We start from the raw sequence: 26,352 nt of genomic DNA, 5'->3' as shown, positions 1-26,352 counted from the left end.
CCTATTGAGAAAGGTCCTGCTAAGGCTTGGCAGTTGTAGTGACAAAGATCAGAGCTGAATAACCTTCAATCAAACTCGCTGGTTGAAAAAATAATTTGGGGTTGGGAGAGAATCTCTTTATAAGCAAGCTAAGACTGGCTGGTTTGAGAAGCTAAAATCTTCCAGAAGTAAAAATTTTTAAATAGTAATATAAAAACAAGTTTCTAAAACGTCAAACTGTGATGTTTACAAGTGCAATTATTTTGTCTTAAGAAAAAAACCAATAATTTATATTATATCTGATTACTCAGAGGCCTCTGCTCACATCTGCTTCCAAGTTTACCTAAGAATCTAAAATGAAGAACATGCAGTATGGGTCTTTATTGTTGGATAAGTATTTATACAGTCTGCACTGTCCATGCTGATATGCTTATAAGACTGAAGAAAAACAATTCTCAGGTAACCCTTGTATCTGAACCTTACCCCTTAAATTTGAAGTTCACTGAGAAGACGCATCACCGAAATAGGAAGACATCACTCATAGTTCCAGTTGACATTTTTAACTATACTCATAGCATGACATTTTACAATACTTCAGCTCAGCTTTTTGAAAATGTTATGTTTTTATACCAAATGGTAATATGCAATTTTACTTCAGACTCCTCAATCTGTTATGTCTGTTTTCAGTTTAAGAGCATAAACTATGCAGGATGACCATGTTTTATATATAAACAAATATGAAATTTCTTACCTCTGTACAGTAATCTGACTGCTTTGCTTGTCAGCTACTAAACAAAACTAAAAAGTAGCATTTCCAGATACTATAATATATAAACACGTTTACAAAACAGCTGAAGCTAAGTGATAAAAACATTCATTTCACTGAGATCTTAACTATTTTATTCACAAAACATAAGCAAGCTTCTGTTTCTCTCTCTCTCAAATGAAAATGCTCTTCCAAGGAAGAAATTTAACAGAAGGGTTCTTCAAGTACAGTGATTATAAAAGATGTGGTACTGAAAACCTTAAGTCCAATGAACTTTACAAATACAAAACTGCACTTTGTACAAAAGCTCCTTTTTAAAAAGTTCAGTAATAGATTTAAAAATACAGTTTCAACCGCACAGAAAAGCATATTTATTCACACTCTGGCATAATTTTATTTTCGCCTCTGTGGAGAATTCTCCCTTCGTCTGTCCTCATTTTTCCTGGATTTCCTCGATTGGTCAGAATATCGACTATACTTCTCTGGGCATTTCTCTGCACCATTTCGATATTGATTTTCCTGCTCTTCTTCCTCTCTGGGACTTGAATTATTACGGTTTCTTTCTCTAGATTTTGACCTCTCCTTTTTCCTACTATGATGTACATCGTCTTTAGTCCAGTGTTTGTCCTTTTCATTGTCAGAAAAGGAAGTTCTTCTCTCTGCTTTCTTCTTTTTGGAATTACTGTGTTTATTTTCTAAATCCATATTTCTTTCATGATATCTGTCCTTTCCACTCCGGTAACTGTTGCTGTCAGTGGCATCATCTCTGTCATAGTGATATTTAGATACATCATCTCTCCTATTTGGATCTCTCAAATTTCTGTCAGCATTTCTTTCTGACTTTCTCTCAACAACATATCTATCTTCCTGCTGCCTCCTTTCTATTTTCTTTTCAAGTAGTTTCTTTTTACTCCCTTGTTTTTTCCTGGCAACTTTATCCAGTGCTTTATTTTTCCTTTGCATCTTCTTCTTTTTTACTCTAGCAGCATCTGGAAGTACAACACAGATGAGTTAATCATTTTTTAATTTATACAGTTTATTTAATTATGCATAATTAGTATGTTATATTATGTAGACATTTTTGGGAGAAATGTTTTGCCAAAATTTTATATTCTTAAATGCTTGTCATGCCACAGGGTTCAAAATAAATGAGTCTAGAGTTTTATATTTCTTTCCCTCATCTGAGTCTCTCCAAAACATGTTGAGGGAATCTGCCCCAGCTCTATTAATTAAAGAGAAGGGGCTTATTTTTAAATGGGAGTCTGAAACACAGATTTTTTTGTTTAAAAAATAAAGGAACTCTTTAAAGGAAACCAAAGGAAAAAGAAATTTGATAAACTGGCTATCACTCCCAAGATTTCCCCATATTTTATTTCCTCACCTTCTAGGCTTTGTTGCTAGCCTATACATCAACTCATTAAAGTAATACAAAACAAAAACTTCATTTAGGGACAGTAAGGTTGCATTTGGACACACTGCATCCACACAAAATTTTAAAAAAGCTGGAAATAAAAAAAAATCTTTTGCATTCTTTCCCATTGTATATTGCCTACAGGGCTGTCAATACTACGCTCCATCCAACATAAGGTTTCCACTTGCATCTCCAACAGATAAAAAGAAATGTGAACTCCAACTTCATGAAACACTCAATCTAACACAATCTTATCAGAAACCTCTGCATTCTTAAGGCAAAATAACTTCCCAAATACAGGGAATGTGAGTGCCAATTTGTTGATTTAAGAATTATAATGGTCACCATTAGTTTCCCTTAGTGTCATATTTCCAGGTTCTGAGAAACCTTAGCAATCATTAAGCAAAATTTTTGTTTGTATTATATGGCTAAAGAACATAGGAGATGCAAGAGTATAGGGTATCTCTGAAGATGTGGCTGCCACCCAGTCAGAGGATAAAAGCCTTGATGACATACAAAGATTCTCCTTTGCCTCCTTGTGCTAGAGCAGGGGTGGGGAACTTCCGGCCCGCGGGCCGTATAAGGCCCACGAAATCATTTGGTCCGGCCCTGGCGGCGGGGGGGAATTTGGCAGGAATTCGGTGGCGGCACGGTTTCGCAGTGGCGGGGTTCCATGTGGGGGGGGCAGTGCCCGCCACCAAAACCCTGCCGCCGTTTGCCCCTTTTCGGCGGCAGACACTCAGCTGTCTTCCGCGTACCACCATCAGGCCCTTCGCAGAAAAAAGGTTCCCCACCCCTGTGCTAGAGGCTTGCATTTTTGGAGCTGAGATCTGGGTTTCATCCCTGTTGGTGACCACACTGTACCCATATGTACAGCACATGGATTTATTGCAATGGTGAGAGCAGGACCGTTGCACAGATCCCCATATTCATACATGGAGTCAGTGGCAGAGACAGGCATAGAATCCAGGAGTCCTGATTCCCAGCTCACTATTCTAACACGCTAGATCATATTCACTACCCCGAACTGGGAAAAGAACTCAGGAGGAATCCCAATTCCCAGTCCTTAACCAGATCATCCACCCTCCATAAGCATACTCCTCCCTCCACAAAAGTCCCCCAATCCAAAAGGGGCAGAACTCCCTGCAGTAATCTGTTCAAGTTATCCTGAGTGGAAGAGAAAGGATGCTGGAGCATTTCATGACAAAGCTGTGGGAGTGGTATTGAAGCAACGAAACCGCGACTCTGTGGCCCATTTCGAGGACAGCTGGTTGTAGCAGGTGGGCAGCATGGGCTTGGTCACAGCACCAAGGCACAGGGTACAGCCACCAAATGACCCTAGGCACCAACTTCAGCCTGCCTTAGAGAATGACGAGACCCAGAAGCCTTTCCAGTGATCCCCCAGCTCATGCCCCTCCTCCAAGCACAGAATAGGGCAAGTTCACCATCTGCTGCAGATGAAAGTGAAAGCATTATAGAGTTCCTAAAGTATATTATTGAAAGCACTGAAGACAATTTGAGGGCAGCAAGGAATGTCGGACACGTTCCTCCTTATTTTCATGCTTTTAAAGTGTTTTGGGTGGGATATGTCCTGATGCAATCTTAACAGTCATTAAGCAAGTGTTTATTTGTGCTACAATTACTTGAGAACAGCATTGACAATGCAGCTAAAAAAGAGCTAACTGGCAAGGGAGTTTTTTCTTTGCATCCCACTCAAAAAATATGTATCCAAGTTCTATATTTACCTCACAGGGAAGCTAAGCTTCAAATAACATCTAGATTTCCAGACTAGTTTACACCTCCATTGTGGAACAGGTTTTATTCTTCATACCTACTAATATCTGTCAATAAAGAACCTATTTAGTATTCAGGGGAATTAACAGATATGGTAGACTTTTCCAAAATTATCAGTATCATTATGTTGATTGGTCACCAAAAGGAGGAGCAGAGGTCCCCAAACTGTGGGGCAGGCCCAACTGGGGGCATGGAGGAACTTTTGGGGGGGTGGGCACACAGCCGGGTCAGTGCCCAGTGAGGGGCGAAGAGGGAGTGCCACCAGATAGAGGTTGCTGGTGCTTCTCTGATGGCATGTTAAAACCAGCCCATAGGGAGTCACAGATTTTAAAATATGTTGTATAGTTTTTTAAATACAGTTTCTTTTTCATTATTATACCTCTACTGAATGTAAAAAATAAAAAGGAGGCTTTGTAAAGTAGTGTAATAGATAAAAAACAACTGACTTATTTGACTATGGGCAAGTTTGATGCTCCAGCAGACTACACACTGGTAGTGGTGGTCTCTCAAGAATCATAGCTGAGCTGGCAGGGGAGATATTGGGGACACAGTAAAAGACAAGTTCAGTATTATGTTCTGAGTGCCCCCTTTCTTCTCTGTTCAGCACATATTGCTGAACCTGAAGTAATTTTCAATTTTCTTTTCAAGTTCACCCTGGAAATTTACCTGAAGACCATCACCACCCTTTCCACAATAAATGTTTTAAAATCTGGTTCACTTCCTTTCTATTGTAAGAAACGTGGAATTTCTCTAATTCCTGGCCCATAACCCATCATATATGTATAAAGTTTCCATAGGCACAGGGATCACACACATTCTTAAATTGTTCCTAGCAAGAAATTTTTCCCTAGCAGCATTTATGTGCCAGGTCTAATTGCTAGAGCAGTATTACACTGGTAAGACAGCTGACAATATATTCCTCTGGGAAATGCTTTTCAGAATGCTACTAGGAAATTCTCATTATAATCTATGGAAAGATGCAAAATGTGACGAACCTGAGTTACAACCAACAATTAGCCTTTGTTTTCTAGCAAAATACTGAAGTTTAAACGACGAGTGAATACAAAGTTACAAAAAATAAATCTGATTATCTCGGGGAATTACTACATTTAACATTGTATTTAATTATTTTTGCCACATTCCTGCTTCTGGTGCATATAAATCAAAGCATACTGCAGAGATGATCAAAATGCATCTATTAATCTATTTCTGAATGGAAAAAGGACAAAGTAGTAGAACAGAATGTCTTAAATTTACAAAAAGCATGCTCACACTGACAGACTGCAGAATCAGTAGGTTTGTCACTAAGGACTTACCTCTCTGGTTCCTATCAAGCAGCTCAGCTGAGCTGCAGCTGTCATGCAGAAGCCATCTGGCTCTTTGCTGAACTTATGCTTCTCTGACCTGGTTAAACTGGGCCTTCTACTAGTGCTTTGTTGTCATTAATGCAATAGCTTTATAATGATACACAATCAATTCAGACTTTGTAAAGTAAGCTTGCAACAGAAAACAAATGCATTCCTAATTTGTATTGCCTGTGTACTTATTTTATTAATTGTAGTTTTCACTACTAAAATAATAATATAAATCAAATTAACTTTTAATCAGCAAGCTTCCTAACTACAGAAGTTCATGCTGTGCCATCATCTGCTTTTCCAACACACTATATAAGACTAAGTACTCTAAATTACACTAACAGGTACATTTTAGATTAACAATGTTTATTATACTTCATGTCAAATAGCAGATTTTACATCAGGAAGATGATGTTATCAGAAAAATACTAACTATAATGCATTACATTCTTGTATAACACATGGTCAAAAAAAAGTTTCATATTTCTTGGAGAATTCTCAAGGGAAAGGACCTCTGGTTATTATAACAGCACACCATACTGCTTCCGAGCAAGAAGAATGGAAAGTGGATTCAGAAACCTAGACCCAGATAAGAAGTGGCAGAGAATTGAGCAATCCCTTGTTTGACACATGAAACAACACAACAGTGGTTGTAGGGAAGGAAGCAAAAGACGATTGGAGTCCAATGGACAGAGCAAGAAGAGACATGAGACAAGTCTATACTTAAAAATCAGGTGTGTTAACCTTTACAGTTCACTGATAATCTTGCCAAAAAGAAGCAGGTGCCAGGCCATTATATATAAACAAACTTCAAGAAGAATCAGATTAAATAGGAATATTAACTTTACACAATGGATAGGTCAGTTTAAGGAAACAGTCTCCAATGTAATATGCTCCTCAAAAATACATCTTTGAGTTTCTGGAAACAGGACTCAACACTCTACAATTAAAACTATTATGGATTGAAAGCAATTCATTTTCTTTTAATACTTCCAGAGTATTACCGGAATTACTGACAGGAGTTTTTAAAACACAGATTTAGCAATAAAAAATTAAATATCAACTATAGCTATTTTTCCTCACGATAAATATATCAGTGCCCAAAGTAAAAAGAGAATGAGATAAATGATAGATGCTGTTTAATACCTGAGTCACTGCTGTGGCCACTGCGAGAAGAGGAATCACTGCCACTAGATGATCCTGAGCTACTATTGCTGCTGTCAGAATTGGACTCTGAGGAGGAGTCAGACTCTGAGGAAGATGATGAGGTATCTGATGACTCAACATCTTGTTTCTGTGTCATGATCATCTTTGGTGCATTTTTCAGATGTTCCCGTAATTCATCCCTAATTAGTAACAAAAACAATCTCAATCCTTAACTAGAAAGTCAAGCAATGTCAAATCAGGATTAACACACACAAAAAAGATTTCTTACGTTAGTCCTCCAAGACCAATGGAAGTGAAAAAATTGATGGCAAATCGAGTGTTTCTTGGGTTGTCCCGAGGCAATAATCCTTCAAAGAAAGGTTGCAGTGTTCTGATAAAAATATAAAACATTGAAGTTAAACCTCATGCAGCAGACTATTCTGAATTCCTACAAGCATTTGTTGAAAAATAAATCATAGGAATCCCACATGACAAAAATAATCTTTGTTCATGCATTGCTTTTTGCGGATACTGCAATGGATGAAAAAAGCAATGTTTTTGTGGGTCCAGCAAAATAAATGTTCCATTAGTAGAATTTTAAAGTTTCTTCTTAACTGTGGCGGTTAAATTAAAAAAAAAAAAAAGACAAAAAAAAAAAAAAAAGACAGCCTTTCCCTGTCTGATTATGATAACTCTGAAGGCCTGATTCTGTAGCAGCTCTCCATGTAGAAATTCCACTGAATTGGGCCCTAAGGTAGGTCAAAGTTTGGGCTTAAATTAGTTTTGAATGCTTGTTTGTTTTACTATAATAGAAGAGAATAGCTCCTGAAAAGGAGTAAACTTTAGATACTCAAGAAATAACCTGAACAGCTGGAAGGATCCTCACTGTTGCGTAAGTACTGGACTGAACGAACGCGCACACACACGCACACACACACACACGAATGTTAGTTATTGTGCTTAAAATTAAGAAATTAATCTTACAAAAAAAATACAAAGTTAATAGTTCTGAGATCTCTTGCAGGCTCTTCCAAAAAAAGGACTATTCTGCCCCACAGCCTTCAGGAGTGATGCATACAAATAAATGTGCGTCAGCTCAGGAAGTTACTGTGCAAGTTGAAACAGCACTGGAACAAAACCAAGAAAATACAGGTCCTGATCCTGCAAATATTTTATGCATATTTAATGCACTCTGACTAGTCACACTGATGTCAATGTGCACACGCATAAGTCTTTGCAGGACTGGGGCCATAATTTGTTTTATACTTTCATTTAGTAAGCTTACACTTGAAAATGGAGATTCTGTATGTACTCTTACAGGGTGAAAGCATTCAAAGGACAATGCTCCAAATAAAATTTCAACTTACTCATCCTTTAATCTTGCATTAAGATTAGGAAGTCCCATGTATTCACTAAGTTCCTGGAAGAATATTTTGACAAAAATTCTACTGGACGATGTAGTAGTTTCTTCACTCAGTGTTATACATTCAAGGACCTGAAAAATGTAAGAAAAAACACAGCTTAAACACACATACTCATTTCTATTTTTATTATTAGAAGATCGAGTTCATCCTTTGGCTTGTATGTAGAAGTAATATATTTACCACAACACTACAGCAATGCACTTTGAAAAAACATCAATTAAAACAACATTTTTTTTTCCATGAGACAGTCAGATGGTTAAATCTCAGGCTTTAAAAACCTAGACTTAAAATATATCCCTGACACCAAGCATGATATACTGTAATTTATTTCTGAACACTACATACTAGGTATTGAAGAAAGACGCTGGACAAAGCCCTTTTCTACTTACACTCCAGGGAAGTGAATCTGTGTACAGAAGATGGGCAAACATCTTAGCTACATTTCTCAATTTGTTTGTTTCCAAACGGTGGATGGTATCATACTGTTCTTTGAAAATAGCTTCAAAGGATTCCATGTATTCTTTTTTTAACATGCAGAAACGCTGAAATAACATTGTACAGTTAAGACAACCAGATTAAATAGAACAAATAATAAACATTTAGAACTAGATGACCAACCTACACAAACATTTTATACAAGTCTCTCCTTTAAAAAGGAAAGGAAAAATAGCTTTAAATGGAATGTAAAGATCAATATATTGCCTTTAGCAGTTTGTCAGAAGAAACTAACCTTGCAATATGAAACAATAATTAACAATTTTGACCTGTTACTAGCAAATTATAAGGTCATTTCTTTACCTTGCAACATCTCATTTCTAGTATTCTCACCTGATGGGACCCCTTAATACACTACCACAGGATATAATATTTTAAAATACATCTTTGCAAGTTTATTTGAAATTAGAGAAGTAGCAAGGAGCATAGTTAGAGTCAGGAAATTTTAGGCAGAAACAGCAATTCCAAGAAAGCACTTGGCTCCATAATAATCCTAGATGTTGAAATTTAGTTAGGAATTCCATAATACTTTATTAGAGACTGCCACTGAAAAATATTTGTTAATACTAGGTGAGTAACAAAGAGGAAATATGCTCCTTTGTACACAGCTACATCAGCAGTAACATTTTCTGAAAACTGATTATCTAAAAATTAATGAAACTTCTGTAATTGTAAGTATCCTTGTAAGGATATCAAAAGTTTTACTTATGTAAAACTTTAAATTAGAGTCGACTACATTGAAATTACAGGTGGAATAAAAGGAAAACTGCTACTTAATAAATAAATAAATAACAAAGGTAATAACCGATTACACACACACAAAAGACAGATTTATTTCTTTTACTGAGAGAATGGTGCAGCAATGAGTCAAGCCATCCTAATTGATAAATAAACTAATTAAGCAACCTTAATGAAGTGGAGAAACAATGGAGGACTCCAACATATCCTTCCTGCTTCTGCAAGAAAATAATTTATAACAAAGGATAGTACTTTGCACTTATATAGTGCCATTATTGGACCATCCCTTCTACAAGATAGGAACATTAAAAACAAAACAAACAAAAAAACAGGTATAAAGTGTGCTACCATTCTGCCTTTACTGTGAATTATTATACCATCTAATGGCGAATCGAACCATCTCAACTCAGAACAAGAAAGCCACACACAATTAATGACTTATTTATCATAAAATATCAGATGCTTCTATGAAGACTTTTAGTACCATTTTACACTAATTTTGTTTCTTGCTGTAAAATTTGAAGTCTAAAAGTGGAACTCACCCCTGCCAGTAAACCAAAGAATTTCTCATATGTTCTTTGTTGAGCACAGCAGTCAAGGATCATATTGCAGAGTTCTTTCTGTTTTAAGATAACACAAAAATTCTTGTAGATAAATTCTCTTAGTAGCAGAAATCCACTCAATAAATGCCAAAATATTAAAGAGGAATTTTCACATGGATGCCATCTTTGAAACAAGAACTTAAATTTTCTTTTAAAAATAAAAGTTTAGTGGTGGTTTGGGGCAGGGAGGGGGGGGGGAGGAGTTGCAATTTCAGTAATTTTCTGCATTTCCACTATTTTGGAAAGTATTTGGGGCTTGGATAATAACTTTCTCTATTCAAACTTCTCCGCCTGCCCAAACCTGCAGTGAATTTATAATCCTGTACAGTCTTACTAAAGAAATAATGTAATCGCAAATTCAACATTTGATTTAACTGCAAGACAATGGGTTGCAAAAAGGGAAACCACTTTTAAAGCACTGATACCCTTTATACAGTGAGAAAAGGGGCATAAAAAATGAATGAATATAGAATAAAGCCAAACTTAAGTGAGAGTAAATGGCAGTTGAGGATGCTCAAGATCAGAATATAAGGCTTTGATCCTACAGAGACTTATGAACGTGCTTAACTTTACATTTGTGAGTAGTGACTTCTGTAGAACTACTCATGTGTGCAAAGATAAGCATGTGTAAATGGATACATTTACACTATAGAGACTACACTGGCATAGTTATATTGGCATAACCCCATAGGGTAGATGCACTATTCCATTGGTAGAACTGCATCTACATTAGGGGGTTATATCAGCACAGCTGCGTTATTCAGGGGTGATGCTGCTATGCTGATATAACTTTCAACTGTAGACCAAGCCCAAGCCTTTGCAGGATTGGGACCTAAATTACTCACTCATTCACATTCCTGTCTATTCTAAACTGCTATGCTAACCCAAATAATGGCTAAAATTATTCCCTTCCTGTATGACAATGAAGTAACTGTTGAATAATTTAGATAATAAATTAGATTTTAATAAAACCTAATCAGAACATAAAACAAAAAAACTAAAAAAAGCCAAAAATTATAATAGGTTTAGATTTTATTTTTAATTTTTCAAGTTTCTTTGCAACACCAGAAACCCATATATAAGATGATAAAACTTTAAAACTAAAAAGACACCATATAAATTTCGAAAAGTACATTTGTTTCTTTAATTCTTTTATTTTTGATTGTCAAAATATATTACTGATAAAGATTTTTTTTAAAATGACGCTTCATTTGACAGTTCCAGTTTAGATATTTTTATGCAGCATTCTATTCTGCTACATAGAGAACCTTCTAGTGTCACTGATGATAAAGATGAAAGTGTTCTTGAAGAATTATACAAGTAATAAATTATTTAGAAGAATAACTGATAAACAAGAGTAAGTTAAATTACCTCAGATCAAATCAATTTGAAACAAACCTATTTTCATCTGAACCTCCTTTGTCCCAAATCAGAAATTTCTGTACACTTTAATTACTGTACACCAACAAAAGCTATATAAAAACAGTAAGACTCAATCTTGGATTTGCCACAAGCACTAACATGCGGAGTGCTTTGTTGCATTGCCCCTTGAAGCAAACCAGGAGATCATGACTGAGTCACAATCGTCTTCCCTGTTTTCCTCTGCTCCACACTGGGGAAGGTACACTTGTGCAGGAGTGAGATGTGGGAACAGGACATCGCTTCTCTCCTCCTGCACTGCTAATCTGGGTAGCCATCATACACGAGTATGGGGGCACCTTACACCGCCTTACTCCACTGCACAATTGTGTAAACCAGTCCACAATCTGCCCCTGCAGCAGCAACTTAAACAATATTTTAAAATAATTAATATTAAGACAACAGAAGCAAACACTTTCACATAAATTGATAGACAGTGCATTTAACAGCAGTGTATTTTGTTCAGTTTAAGTTAACTTTTTATTTTCCCATAAGATTTAGTTCATTAATATAAAACCAAGTTATGATAGTAGTTCCCAAATACATTGTTTTTAAATGTCAACTTTGAAGATTTTTGCAGATGTCTGATCTAATCCATAGTTATTTTCTCAAAACTGAGATGTCACAACAAAAAAAAGTTTCTCCCTGCTCCCATCAATAGGAAATAATCATTTAACTACCACTGCACTTAAAAAAAAAAAAAAAAAAAAAAAAAAAAAAAAAAAGCTAGACATATATAATTTAAATTTGGTAAGAGTTGTACTATTTGTACCATTCCTTCTATTGTGAAATCCTAAAAGGAATCTTTTTACCCATTACATAGTAAGCTCAAAACACAAATAAATAAATACATACATACATACAATAAAGGCATCTATTCAGTGTTAAACAATAGAAGGAAAAAAGTAATCTTAAAATATTCAGTAAATGTATAAAAAATTAACTTACAAATGTGTTTAAGGCCACTCTTTTCAACACTGTCACGTTGTGTTAGCTTGATATATTAAAATGCATATTAATTTTTTATATTACCCTCCTGTTTTACAGTAATGCTGTAATCAGTTTTCAAACAATAAAGCAGGGTAAAGTGCTGATGCCATTGCTAATAAAGTCAGCACGACTTGCAAAACCAATTACTTTTTCCTCATATTAAATGCAATTACAACACTGATATCCCTTGTGGTTTACAGTAATTAAATATTTTAACATTTTAATTAAATATTACGATTTCTAGGAAAATATCTTGAATAGCCATGTGCATGAAAATAGATTTACCCACAAAGACATTCTTACTAGTGTTATCAAAACAAATTGAGGTTAGGTATACAGTAACTGTCTTCTAGATTAAAAATTAACAAACTTTGAAATGATTTAATTATTTTTTAGAGAGATGTGACAAGTTCACATAGCAATTTTAACTTCAATTATAGCTTTAAAGGTTACTTCGGTAGTTTATGCTCATAACAATACTTCTGATAATGCCTGAGAAACCAACGGTCTGCACTTTAAATCCATCATTTGTGTAAAAAAGGCAGTGAGAATTAGTTTAATTTTATAAACATTTTTTATACCATATAGTTCAAATGTTTTTATCTACTAATGCACAAATGGCTTGAAAAAGTGACTATCAAGCTTTAAATGACGGAGAATACACAACCTTTCCAATCATGATGTAACTAGGTATTTCAAAAGTATTAGAGTTCTCGAGTCCCACACATGTAAAGTGAATAATTTATTTTTATGGAGAACATTAACTCCAGATGTGATTTTATATCATGGAAAAAGTCACTCCACTTGTAAGTGTCGCTGTGTCTAGGTAGCTGAAAGATAAGTTAGAAGATAGAAAAAAGGTGCACTGTCCAAAATGCATGCTCATTTCTACCTTTACCCTAGAGAACAGAGGTTCTCAACTGGGGGTATGCAGCCTGCTGGAGGTCCACGAGCAAGTTTCAGGGGGTTCGCCAAAATAAACCAGAGAGTAAGGCTGGCGTTAGACTTGCCGGGGCCCAGGACAGAACGTCGAAGCTGACGCCCCGCCACACACCGCCCTGCCCGACTGAAGCAGAAGCCCGAGCAACTTAGCTCCAAGTGGCCCCTTGTGGCATGCGGTCCCGGCCAATTGTCCTGCTTGCTATCCCCTAATACCGGCCCTGACTTTTAATCTACTGGATATGCATAAAAACAGCTGTTTTGGTACAGGTGGGTCTGGAGTTTTTATAGCATGTTGAGGGGGGAGGAGGGGAAGAGAGGAAAAGGCTCAGAAAGAAAACAGTTGAGAACCCCTGCTATAGAAAAACCAATCAGAAAAAGACCACTGGGGCTAAGGAGTAGAAACTTAAGTTTTCTGCTTATTCAGACCATGAATATGTCTTTATATTTAATTTTTATTTATTTCTCAAATCTCAGCTTTGCACCTGCTTTCATGTGCTCTCTCTTATGCTTGGGAACTGCATGCCACTGAGAGCTTGTTTCCACACACACTTGCACCCATTTAACTGAAGCTGTATTTTTAAACTGATCAAAGTGTGTGTGTAGATACTCCTATTTCAGTTTAAGAATGGTTTATTTTGGTTTTGCTTAATTCTGTAAAAACAGATTATGCAAAGCCAAATAAGCTACTCCTTAAATGGAAATCGGCGTAATTACACACAAACTTGCAATTTAAAAATACAGATCTAGTTGAATGGGTGCAAGTGTGTTTACAGATAAGGCCTTAGTGTTTGCCAAGTACCCACTCTGCGCTCCTTAAACCCACTTTTTTTCAAAAAACCTTCCTATGTTGATCTGGCCAACAATATTTTCATGTCTTTAGTTGTCTGAACTGTATTTGCCTTAGATCGACTGAAAAGTCAACTGGGCAAAAAAGCTTCTTTTTCATGTACTTTGTAAAGTTAGGGCATTTCCTTAATAATTAGGGAAACAAGATCACTGCTACATTTTAATACTAACTGAAGTGACACCAAAAGAGTCACACTATGTAGAGATGTTTAAGATATTTGTGATTTTGACTAAAATGTTGCTATTTCTAGATTAGCATATTTTAATTAATTAAGAGTGATCATGGTTTCTATTTACCCCCATAACATCCTATAACTATGTCTCTTCCTTCTCTTTTTTTGGATAGCAGGGATTCTACTAAGGTCCACGGCAGGCAAAGCTGTGGAAGATAGTCTTCCAGCAGCATCTGTCTTCTTGGCAAACTCTGCAGGCAGTTGTGTTCGCACAGTTACTACACTGCCTCTTTTTTGTATTTATGTATGTATTTATTCTACTGATAAGTTTCCTGAGCTATTTTGTCCCTTTTAATGCAATTTTCTCTGTAATAACCTGCTTTTAAATCCCAGAACAATTAGTTTAGAATTCAACCTGACTGTCAAACTCCTGCACAACTCAGACCTATAATTATTACGTAGTAATTTACAAAGAAACTGCATTTTGTATTTTTAGTATGTTGTGTTTCTATATAATGCAACTAGAAGAATGTGTTAATTATTTAGCAGTGCAGAAAAAGATGTTGGCAGAATTATGTTGTAAAGAGACATACCTGCCCACATTGTGGCCCCAATCCTGTAAGCACTTATTCAGATAAACCCTTTGTTTAGCATCTCTAGAAATGATGTTTCAGTACTATGCAACTCTGAAAACTATTTAGTTTATCTTAATTATATTTTCTGTGAAATAACTTCAAGAAAAATAACTTCAAGAAAAAATAACTTCAAGAAAAATATGTCAAGTTTATCAAGGTCATGCTATTTACCTCTAGGAAATCTTTTTAGATCGTATTAAAATATTCAGGCAAGATGCAAACCAGTGCCTTAAATTTCAACAAAATGTAGCTTTCATTACAGAGTTAGAGGTTACTCAGTGCAGTAGTAACTGGAGCTCTTTGAGATGTGTCCCCCTGTGGGTGCTTCACTTCAGGTGCGCGTGAGCCCTGTGCACTTGACCAGAGATTTTTGGTATTGGTGCCCTTTCAGTCTGAGCATATGCCCCTCATGTTCTGATACCCCATGCCAAAGCTTATATGAGACTGCATGGGCGAACTGCCTTCAGTTCCTTCTCTATTGCAAAAATCCCACAAGGAAGATTCTGACACAGAGGGGATGGAGAGTGGTAGAGAAGCACCCATAGGGGGACACATCTCTAAGAACTCCAGTTGCTGCACAAGGTGAGTAATCTCTCCTGTGAGTGCTTCACTTCAAGTGATTTCTGAGCAATAATCCCCTAAGAAGGCAGGAAATTTGGAGCAGAGACCAATACAGAATGTAGAACCACACTGCCTACCATAGCACCTGATCTTGCCGCAAGCACCAAGGCATAATGAACAGAGGACCAACCTGCCACTCCACATATGTCTGCAATTGCTACATCCTTAAGTAAGGCTATAGAAATATAGTGCTCTTGTGGAATGTACTTTCACTCTCAGAGGACGACTATCTATTGCACACAGGAACAAGAGCACGGTAATTTCAAAACAGAGGTTGTCAAAGTGGATCTCTAGTTGTTTTAAGACTTAAGAACATAAGAACGGCCATACTGGGTCAGACCAATGGTCCATCTAGCCCGGTATCCTGTCTTCTGACAATGGCCAGTGCCAGGTGCTTCAGAGGGAATGAATAGAACATGTAATCATCAACTGATCCATCCTGTCGGCCATTCCCAGCCTCTGGCAAACAGCAATCCCACCCTATCCTGACTAATAGCCATTGATAGACCTATTCTCCATGAATTTATCTCGTTCTTTTTTGAACCCCCATTATAGTCTTGGCCTTCAAACATCCTCTGGCAAGGTGTTCACACAATGCACAGTCAACCCATAGAAGAAATATTTCCTTTTGTTCATTTTAAACCTGCTGCTTATTAATTTCATTTGGTGATCCTAGTTTTTGTGTTATGAGAAAAATAAACACTTTTATTTACTTTCTCCACACATCATGATTTTGTAGACCTGTATCATATCTGACCCCTAAAGTCTTTTTTCCAAGCTGAAAAGTCCCAGTCTTATTAATCTTTCCCCAATATGGAAGTTTTTCCATACACCTAATCATTTTAATTGCCCTTTTCTGTACCTTTTCCTATTCCAATATAGGATTTTTGAGATAAGGCAACCAGACCTATACACAGTATTCAAAATGTGGGCGTACCATGGATTTATAAAGAGGCAAAAGATATGTTTTGTCTTATTATCTATCCCTTTCCTAATGATTCCCAACATTGTTAATTTTTTTGACTGCAGCTGCACATTGAGTGGATATTTTCAGAGAACAATGATCTCTTTCTTGAGTGGTAACAGCTAACTTAGACTCCATCATTTTATATGTATAGTTGGGATTCTGTTTTCCAATGAGCATTACTTTGCATTTATCAACATTGAATTTCATCTACTTGTTGACCCTCTCAAAGAATTCTAGTATATTGGTGAAGCATGATTTCCCTTTACAAAAACTATGTTGACTCTTCCCCAACAAATCGTATTAATTTATGTGAATGATAATTCTCTTCTTTAGTAGAGTTTCAACCAGTTTGCCTGGTAGTGAAGTTAGGCTTACCGGCCCGTAATTGCCGGGATCGCCTCTGGAACTTTTTTTAAAAATTGGCATCACATTAGCTATCCTCAAGTCATCTGTACAGAAGCTGATTTAAATGATAGGCTACATACCACAGTTAGTAGTTCTGCAATTTCACATTTGAGTTCCTTCAGAACTCTTGGATGGATACCATCTGGGCCTGGTGACTTATTACTTATCTTTTTTGTTCCAAAACCTCCCCTAATGACACCTCAATCTGGGACAGTTCCTCATATTTGTCACCTAAAAAGAATGGCAACAGAGCTGATAATCAACCACTTTAGAGAGTGACAGCACATGAGCTCTGTTGTAATAAGTCTTAAAACTGCCAGAGATCCACTTGGACAACCTCTATTTTGAAATTACCAAACCCTTGTTTCTATCTTCAATGGATACAAATCGTCTAAATCAGTGGTCCCCAAACTGCGGGGTACACCCCCCCCCCAGGGATATGAATGAACATTAGAGGAGCGTGTGGAAAGACCCTGGTCAGCCCCCACAGGGAGAGGGGGGAGACAGCATCACGCAGCCCCGCTCCTGCCCCAGCTCCACTCTGGCTCCAGCCACAGCTCTGCTCTGCCCCCTGCTCTGCCATCAGCCCAGCTGTGGCCCCTAGCCAGAGTTCCATTTCACTCCCAGATGCAGCTCCACTCTGCCTCCTGCTCCACCTCCTGCCCCCCTTTGCCCTCAGCCCCACCCTGCCCTCATTCCCTCTCCACTCCCAGGCCAGCTCTGCCTTTAGCTCCAGCTCCCCCCCCTCCCCAGTTCTGCCCACAGCTCCACCGCTGAGCCAACTGTGCAGTAATGATGGGAGGCACAAACAGATTCCATTACTGATGGGGGGCGCAACAGGAAAAGTTTGGGCCCCACTGGTCTAGATTTTCTAAATGGTTTGGTCCTGTCTAGGTACAAGGCTAATGCCCTCCTGACATCTACAGTATAGCTTCTTGATTAGTCCAATGTGGATTTGGGAAGAAAACTGGGAGATAAATGGTTTGATTAATATGGAATCCTGAGGACACTTTAGATAAGAATCTTGCATGGTCCCATATCAATACTCTCTCTCTGGTGAATACTGTAAATGGGTATCCACCATTAAAGCCCCCAATTCTCCTATCCTTTTGACAGAAATGATCACTACCAGAAAGGCTGTCTTCATAGGTAAATCTAATAATGAACACATAGCTAGTGATTCAAATGGATGCTTCATAAGGCAATTAAGAACTAGGGGAGATATTCAACAAACCTCTTAGGAATCTTGTAGTCTTTGGGTGAGCAAACTGGGCTTAATTTTGTTTGCTCTTGCTGAGAACCTTTAACAGTACAGTGTTGGTGGATAGGTGCAGAGAAGTCCTTTCATCCATGAAATGAGAAATGCATCTCCTAGAGATATGGGATCAAGACCCCCTGTGGAACAATACCTGTTTCATTTTGTGTTGGCTACTATGACAAAAATATTGACCTCTGGGAACCCGCAAGCTAAGAATATTGTGTGGAGGATTCTGGAGTTTAGTTCCCATTTGTAATTTAGAAGAAATGCCTGTTATGGTCATCTGGTTTGAATACCTGGGAAGTAAGAAGCTGAGATGACTGTGGTTGGCTATGCACCAGTTCCAGAGTTTTATCGCTTCGGCACTAAGAGATGGAGACTGTGCGCCTCCCTGACGGTTGATAAAATACATGCATACCACATTATCTGTCATTATCTTTACTGACTTTGATCTGATTAGAAATAGAAAGTTTAGGCAAGCATTTTTGACTACTCTCAATTCCTAAAGGTTTATGTGGAGAAGCTGCTTTTGTAGAGACCATTTGCCTGCACCATGTGAGGTCCCAGCTGTGCCCCAAGGTGAAGCATCCAATGTTATCACTATAATAGGGGAAATCTGAACAAACAAAACACCTTCAAGGGTCTTGGTTGGGTATATCCATCAGTTAAGTCAGTTCAGAACGCATTGGGGAACAGACAGTAACTTGCCTAGACTGTTTGCTTGGTTTGTAAACCATTCAAAGCTATCCCTGTAGACCTCAGAGATGTAGTCTGGCATGCTACACTAGAAAGACACAAGCTGACATGTGTCCCAGCTGCTCTCTTTCTGCAGACTTCAAGTTGGTCATGGTGATCCACACGTGTATTTGTGACCTCCAGGCATGACTGGTGTAAATGCATTGTACCTAGGAATGAAACTGATGACTAAGAAAACATCAGTTGGCTCAGAACACAGCAACTCACTTATGCAGCCAAACAGGCCCAGAAGAGCACATCACTCCTGTGTTCTGCTCTCTTCACTGGATTATCATTGGATACCAGGTTAAATTCAAAGTTTTGGGCCTCATCTTCAAAGCCATCCAAAGAACTATTCCAAGAGACTGCAAAATTCAAAATGATCATGATAATTCGGAACAGCTGCATCCAGAACCATCAACCTCAAGAGCAAGGATCAAATGGACTTGAGCATGCTCTACAACCGGCCCATAACTAACTTGTTTCCAAAAAAGATCATAATGACCATGGACTTCAACATCTTTAGAATGAAATGCAAACCCATTTGTATTTGGCTGAGCCATCAAATCACTAAACCAACAAAAATCACACTTAAAAAACAATCAAAGGACATACTAACTCCTTCCAAAACTAGAGAAGACGAGAGAGACACAGATGTTCTTGTGTTCACCTTAATTTGCTGTTTGCTAAAATACCATAGAAATTGGTGCGGAATAAGAAACTAGATAAGACAGATAACATTAGATTATAATGATACTTTTTAGCAAGCAGTCTATGCTTTGCCCAACCAAGAGCCACATCTAAGGCACATAAGATGAAACAAGCTGCAATGCTTAAACATAAAACCTACAAGTTGCCATACAGAATATTGCATCTAGATCTCAGCAAACCTTAGTTTCTGCAAATAATTCCTTGATATATAAGACTCATGGCTAGCACTTTATGCATCTGAGCATGAGCATTAGGCTGTCCCAGAAAAAGAATCAATGGAGTTAAAGTTCTTCTAAGAGGAGCCAGATAAAATCGCTCATACTTATGCAAGGTAGCATGATTTGCAGTTCCTGTATTACTACAAATAAGGCTTCTTCTGGAACTTCATAGTACCCGGTCTCTAAACTACATACAATTATTTCAGGATGCTATTACGAAGGGAAGATAAACATCCTCTAACAAGTAAAAAACCACCTTTTTTCGTAGGATGATTTTTGCATAGGATGACTGTGTATTCAAGATTGAAGATGAGCATTCTAAGAAGATAGGCTTTCATCCCCTTTAGACATTAAATACCTTGAATTACTACAGTATCTTGTTTCTTTACCATCATAAATAGTAGGAAAATATTTGAAAATTTGTTTTAGCTAGATGTCCAAAGGATACATGTGATTTTTTTTCCTTGAAGAGACTTGAGATTTTCCCTTGTGTGTCTCAGCTTCAATGTGTATTAGTAGATTTTTTTAATTAATATTCTGTAGATAGCAGCATATTTCTCAAAATCTTATTCAATACACATACACCTTCCTCAGGAAAAAAAATCAAATGCCCTGACTGAGTAGGTAGTTGTCACTCCTGTTTACACTTTTATATAGGGATCTTCAAAACCTCCTTATTAAACTCAATATTAGAAGCTGAAATTTACTCTTCAGAAAACGTAAACAGCAGAAACCTCCCAAATGAAGGCATTGAAGCAAAAGGGTTATATTTTTGATGACCATCACCCTCCTATTAACTGTTTTTAATTTATTTAATTTTACTCTTTGGTAATAGATGGGATAGTATAAATACAGTATAAGACAGACAACAACAGTCTTTTTATAAGCAGAAATCATGTCCTCTACCAATACTGATTGCTAGCAGAGTGTTGCTATTGTGGGTCTATTTTAGAACAAATTCTCACACGAAGCTGCTGGAGATACAGTTTACAGACTAGATGGAAGCCCTAGATATCTGACATATTGAAGCTGGACTTTTAAAAAGTGCTTCCTTTGATGCTTTTGGAGGTTTCTGTTCAACATACAAGGTTAAAATATAAAAACTAGTATCTGAATATGAATGTATGAAGAACATGATTGATTCAAATCAACAAAAAGCAATAAAATCCACGGCTAAAGCTTTAATTCCACCCTAAGCGCTCCCAATGTGCTTAAACATTGCAGGCATCTCAGAGCACAAGAAATCCTTGTAACAAACATGAGGAAAAGCACCAAATGTACCTTGTTTTTACAAATAAAAGGCTGCCATTTTTAGGGACTGAAGTTTTCAGCACACACACATACAAAAAATACAACTGAAAAAAACCATGTTCTACTACTTGCCAAATCCACAGTTTTTTTTTTTTTTTTTTTAAATTAAAGTGTCTAATTCTGCTAGCTGCTTTGAGAACCCTTAGTACAGTTGGAGGAAAATTTACAAATGAACTACTACCCTTGTCAACTAAATTGTCAATAGTGTTACTCTACATCACGAATACACCATCATTCTTTAAGGAAAAAAATTCTAAGAGATATATAAAACTTCATGCTTCAAGACATAATTCAACCTCTACTTGATCTTGGGTAGAAGGAAACTTTCCCTTTTTGTGGCAAGTTATTCCTTAATTGTTCATTATGGAGTTTATTGCAACTTCCAATAAATCATTTAGCACTGACCACTGTTGAATACTAGGAAACTGGACTAGATAGATGAATCACTGGTCTGATCCAGAAAGGCAAACTCTTACATTTTTATATTAAAAACACAAGTTTAAAATATGGCAATGAAGAGACTTCATGGCACAAAACATATACTAACCTCCACATATAGATATGAGATTGGAACACTTATGAACTGGAAGCAAAATATAATTTCCCTTTGGCATATACATTACTTTCCAACATAACCTTTCAGAAAGCCAAATGACCAAGAAGAAGAGACCCTGTCTGTCAAACAGAATGTGACCTTGAAGCTAAAGATCTTAACTCAAAGGAACTATAAATGAACTAGTTGTGATTGAGAAGTTTCATATTTGGAGTTAGGCACTTTAGAGATATTAGGATCAACTTTGCCCTTTCTCAAGTACCTTCTGTAATTCCTCCACCACTGATCACGGAGGAATGAGTAATCCCATTTTAAAGGTTCATTTCTGTGTGCATCTATCCCCAGAGTCTAAATTATCTGAAGAAATGCTCTCTCTTTTTCGCCTCCATAGCCATATGTTCTATCTTATAACTACCCCAAGATCTAGAACAATTGGCATTGAATCTTATCTTTGATCCAAGGGACTCCAACTGAGCTAATCCACCGGATGGCATTGAAAAATGCATTCAATCAAAATAAGTGAAAATTTCAATTATTGAGCAAAGCAGTGTGGGTGATAACTGGGAAAATGCTGTGAGATGAGGAAGAAAGTAGCAGTCATGGGCAAGGAATGTGGCATGACAAGAGTGACAGGTAATGGCACTTCAACACCTTGAGGGTAGGCTGGCCAGCAAATACTGCAGGAGAAGAATATATCTTGTGCTGGGGGGGGGGGGGGGGGGGTGGGGCGGGAGGAGGAGGAGGGAGAGAGAGAGAGAAGAGTTCAAAGATCTCCGCTCCACAAAAGACAAAATGGAGTTGACTGGGGTGATGAAAGCCCCAGCCCTGCTGGGGAATGGGTAAAAACTTGATGCAGCTGACAGCTTCAGGACTCCCGCTGCCTGCATGGCTCAGAACGCTAGGGAGGGCTGGGAGCTCCAGGCCTGCAGGGCTCTTGCTGTCCCCAGGATGTGGAGCTCTGGTCCCGCCCCCACCTACAGCAGCTAGTAACTGTGGGGCCGCTCACAGCAGCAGGGAGCTGCGGGGCCCCCTGCTGCCAGGGGTAGCTCAGATCTAAGGGGTCCCACACTGGCTGGGAGCTCCAGGTGTCCCCCCCATCGCCAGCAGCAGCGTGGAACTCTCAATACCCACCCCACCACTGAAAGCTCCAGCCCCCTGCCCCAGGGCTGAAGCAGTAAATGTCGCAGAGGTCTCTGGAAGTCATGGAATTTGTGACCTGCGTGACATAATTTTATCCTCAGTAATGAATGGAGACTTAAAATCAGGAGGAAGAAGAGATGGCATAATCAAGGAAGGCAATCAGAGAGACTGTGCTAATAGGTTTAAATCTGAGTTCTGGTAGTCAGGTTTTAAATTGGAGTTCTTATAGCCATTTTCTCTATATACAGGAAAAATACCTATTAGAAGGGCACTGATTACAGAGCCTGATCCATCAAAGTAGACTAAATGCTAAGCAGCAGGTATTAGGCCATGGCTGAGTCCTTCACTAGGGGGCTCAACAAAGGTATTTTTCACCATGTTTAATAGAATTAGTCCTGCAGTTAGTAAATTTCCAGATAAATTTTTCAAGTCCTCCCACAGAGGAGTTACAAGATCTGCTGCTGACACTATATGAAAACTGTTTTAATCCAATTAAAAACAATTATGCTAATACAGTGAAAACTGTTAGGCAGCCACTCAAGGAACTAACAAAAAGTGGCATCTTAATAAAAACCGACACTGAATTTTACTAGAAAAGCTGAAGATTAACTTTTTGTTCCTATTTGATGCCAAAAATTGGCATCCTTAGAAATACAGATTGTAAAACGCTTTTAAAAGGTCTGATTTAAAACTGTGATTAAAAAGCCCCTGGATTACTCATGCAAAAGGCACTGACTACAGTTTTCAAAGCTTAGGACCAAGTCTGCTCATTAAAATCACTGATTGTTTACAGTGCTTTAAAATGGGAAAGAGCACATGGGAGGGGCTCAACAGTCATGAAGACCCTTCATAATTACAGTATTATAAGTCCAGAGCATTCAGTGAAAAGGTTGAAAATCTCTCCCTACCAAGCATGTGAACAAGAACCAAAGTCCAAATGGCTAAAACTCTCACTACTGAGCCCAGAAATATCAATAGCCAGAACTTAAAAAAAAAATTACCTGACACTTACTAGCCTGATTTCTCAGTCTACTAGCCTTGGTTTAAAAATTAAAGATGCAAATACCACTTCTACCCTGGTGAAAAGAGGGGTAGCCGTGTTAGTCTGTATACAGCAAAAACAACGAGAGTCCTGTAGCACTTTAAAGACTAACAAACTTCTGCAGGCATAAGCTTTTGTGGGCTGCAACCCACTTTGTCAGATGCATGAAATAGAAATCAGATAGGAGGTATATTTCAATAATTTCCACCCCACCATCAACCTCAGCCTGGACCAGTCCACACAAGAAATCCACTTCCCGGACACTACAATACAATACAAATGAAGGATGGTCACATTAATATCACCCTATACCAAAAACCAACTAACTGCAATACATATCTTCATGCCTCCAGCTACCACCCTGCACACATTACTCAATCCATTGTCTACAGCCAAGCCCTAAGATACAACCGGATTTGCTCCGATCACTCAGACAGAGACAAGCATCTACAGGATCTCCATAAAACATTCTTAAAACTACAATACCCACCTGGAGAGGTGAAGAAACAAATTGACAGAGCCAGACGGTTACCCAGAAGTCACCTACTACAGGACAGACCCAACAAAGAAAACAACAGAACATCACTGGCCATCACCTACAGCCCCCAGCTAAAAATCTCTCCAACACATCATTAAGGATCTACAACCTATCCTAGCAGATGATCCCTCACTCGCTCAAGCCGTGGGAGGCAGACCTATTCTTTGCATACAGAACCTGAACCCCCAACCTGAAGCAAATACTCACCAGCAACCGTACACCATACAACAAGAACACTAACCCAGGAACGAAACCCCGTTGCTAGCTCTGCCCACACATCGACTCTAGTAACACCATCACAGGTCCTAACCACATCAGCCACACCATAAGGAGCTCATTCACCTGCACATCTACTGATGCAATATATGCCATCATGTGCCAGCAATGCCCCTCTGCCATGTACATTGGCCAAACCACACTGTCGCTACGCAAAAGAATAAATGGACAGAAATCAGACATAAAAAATGGTAACATCCATAAACTAGTCGGAGAGCACTTCAATCTCTCAGGACACTCTATAGCTGACTTGAAAGTTGCCATACTTCTACAAAAAAAACTTCAAAAACAGACTTCAGCGAGAAACTGCAGAGCTGAAATTCATATGCAAACTTGACACAATTAGACTGGGTCTGAATAGGGACTTGGAATGGTTCTCTCATTCCAAGAAGTAATTGTCACTGTTCACACATTCTCGCCTTCTAATCAATGGTTGTGAATAAGCCTCATCTACCGTAACTGAACTGACTTTGTTAGCACTTGTCCTCCCCACTGTTATGTTTCTTACCCTTAGATGTAAATATATACACACCTCTTATCTGAGATTTCCACTTCATGTATCTGACAAAGTGGGTTGCAGCTCATGAAGCTTATGCCCGCACAAATTTGTTAGTCTTGAAGGTGCTCTCCCTTTGGAAATCATAATCCTCTATGAGGTTAACATCACATTTAGTCACTGCTGAGTCATTTCCCACAAAATGACTTACAGCTTCAAATAGGGAAATATACAGCAGGATCAGATAGCCTCTTAGTCTCCTATTTTTCTGCAAATAATCTAAAGAAAATATAATAAATAGCCAAAAGAGTTTCTAATTATAATATTTAATGAAGTTTTCCAAAAGGGCGACAACTGTTCCTTTTTGTCCAGATCTTTATATCATATGCTTCCACCTGCACTAATTGTTTCACTGATAAAAATGAGCTTCATAACATCTTTGGAACATATTTTGTTTCAAGTAAAAGAGACTGTCAATAATCAACACATAAGTGAGCTCTAGCTTGGGAATCTGAATTGTGGCTTTGAAAATCAATGCATGAAAGAGAAACAATTGCACTTTTGGCAAAGTACCTGTCTTGGAAATTAAATGGCTATTTAGAGCCTGCTCACTGCTTCAGAATCTGATTTAAGTATTAGTCAAACAACAATTTCCTTTTCAGAAAACATAACAATCCAATGGATTTCAGATGTATTAACTGCAGACAGTTAGATGACCTTCAAGTTTACACCAAAACAGCTATACTTGTGAGATGAGGCTTAATATAGTACATATTGCTCAAACAAGACTGTGAAAGCAACAAAACCATTTTTAAGCATCCCAAAAAACAGCATGCAATTCCATCTTTTGAAGCTACTGTGTTAAATTTCTAGCTGAACAGATAAAGTCAATAGCTATCCAGAAACCTACTCAAAAATCTTCCTTCTGAGACATTCCTCTGGCCTCTAAGTTGTAGCTGTTATATAGTAGTATTACACTCAACTGTCTAAACTGCTAAGTGAGAAAGAAAAACCATATTCTGGTATTTGTCATAAAAATTACATAGAATCATAGAAGATTAGAGTTGGAAGGGACCTCAGAAGGTCATTTAGTCCAACCCCCTGCTCAAAGCAGGACTAACCTCAGCTAAATCATCCCAGCCAGGGTTTTGTCAAACCGCAGCTTAAAAGCCTCTAAAGATGGAGATTCCACCACCTCCCTAGGTAACCCATTCCAGTGTTTCACCACCCTCCTAGTGAAAAACATTTTCCTAATATCCAACCTAGCCCTCCCCCACTGCAACTTGAGACCATTGCTCCTTGTTCTATCATCTATTGCTCCTTGTTCTATCATCTACTACCACTGAGAACAGACTAGCTCCATCCT

General features: G+C 38.0%; 1 protein-coding gene across 2 annotated transcripts in view; it reads right to left on the bottom strand.

Moving 5' to 3' along the window:
• Window positions 1-373: 373 nt before the first annotated feature.
• Window positions 374-26,352, bottom strand: part of CWC22 (CWC22 spliceosome associated protein homolog) — a 54,043-nt gene continuing 28,064 nt past the window's right edge. For both annotated transcript variants that reach the window (XM_067549091.1, XM_067549092.1), the window contains exons 15-20: window positions 9,651-9,728; window positions 8,265-8,417; window positions 7,819-7,946; window positions 6,741-6,842; window positions 6,452-6,651; window positions 374-1,734 (exon numbers count right to left, since the gene is read on the bottom strand). In XM_067549091.1, coding sequence (XP_067405192.1) covers window positions 1,139-1,734; window positions 6,452-6,651; window positions 6,741-6,842; window positions 7,819-7,946; window positions 8,265-8,417; window positions 9,651-9,728 — 1,257 coding nt within the window. In that variant the 3' untranslated portion in view covers window positions 374-1,138. The remainder of the gene's footprint in view (window positions 1,735-6,451; window positions 6,652-6,740; window positions 6,843-7,818; window positions 7,947-8,264; window positions 8,418-9,650; window positions 9,729-26,352) is intronic.

Source organism: Emydura macquarii, unplaced genomic scaffold (genome assembly GCF_026122565.2).
Source record: "Emydura macquarii macquarii isolate MOO-44397 ecotype Brisbane River unplaced genomic scaffold, CSIRO-AGI_Emac_v2 contig_1253, whole genome shotgun sequence".
NCBI classification, from domain to species: Eukaryota; Metazoa; Chordata; order Testudines; family Chelidae; genus Emydura; species Emydura macquarii.
This window is presented reverse-complemented; position numbering and strand designations above follow the sequence as displayed.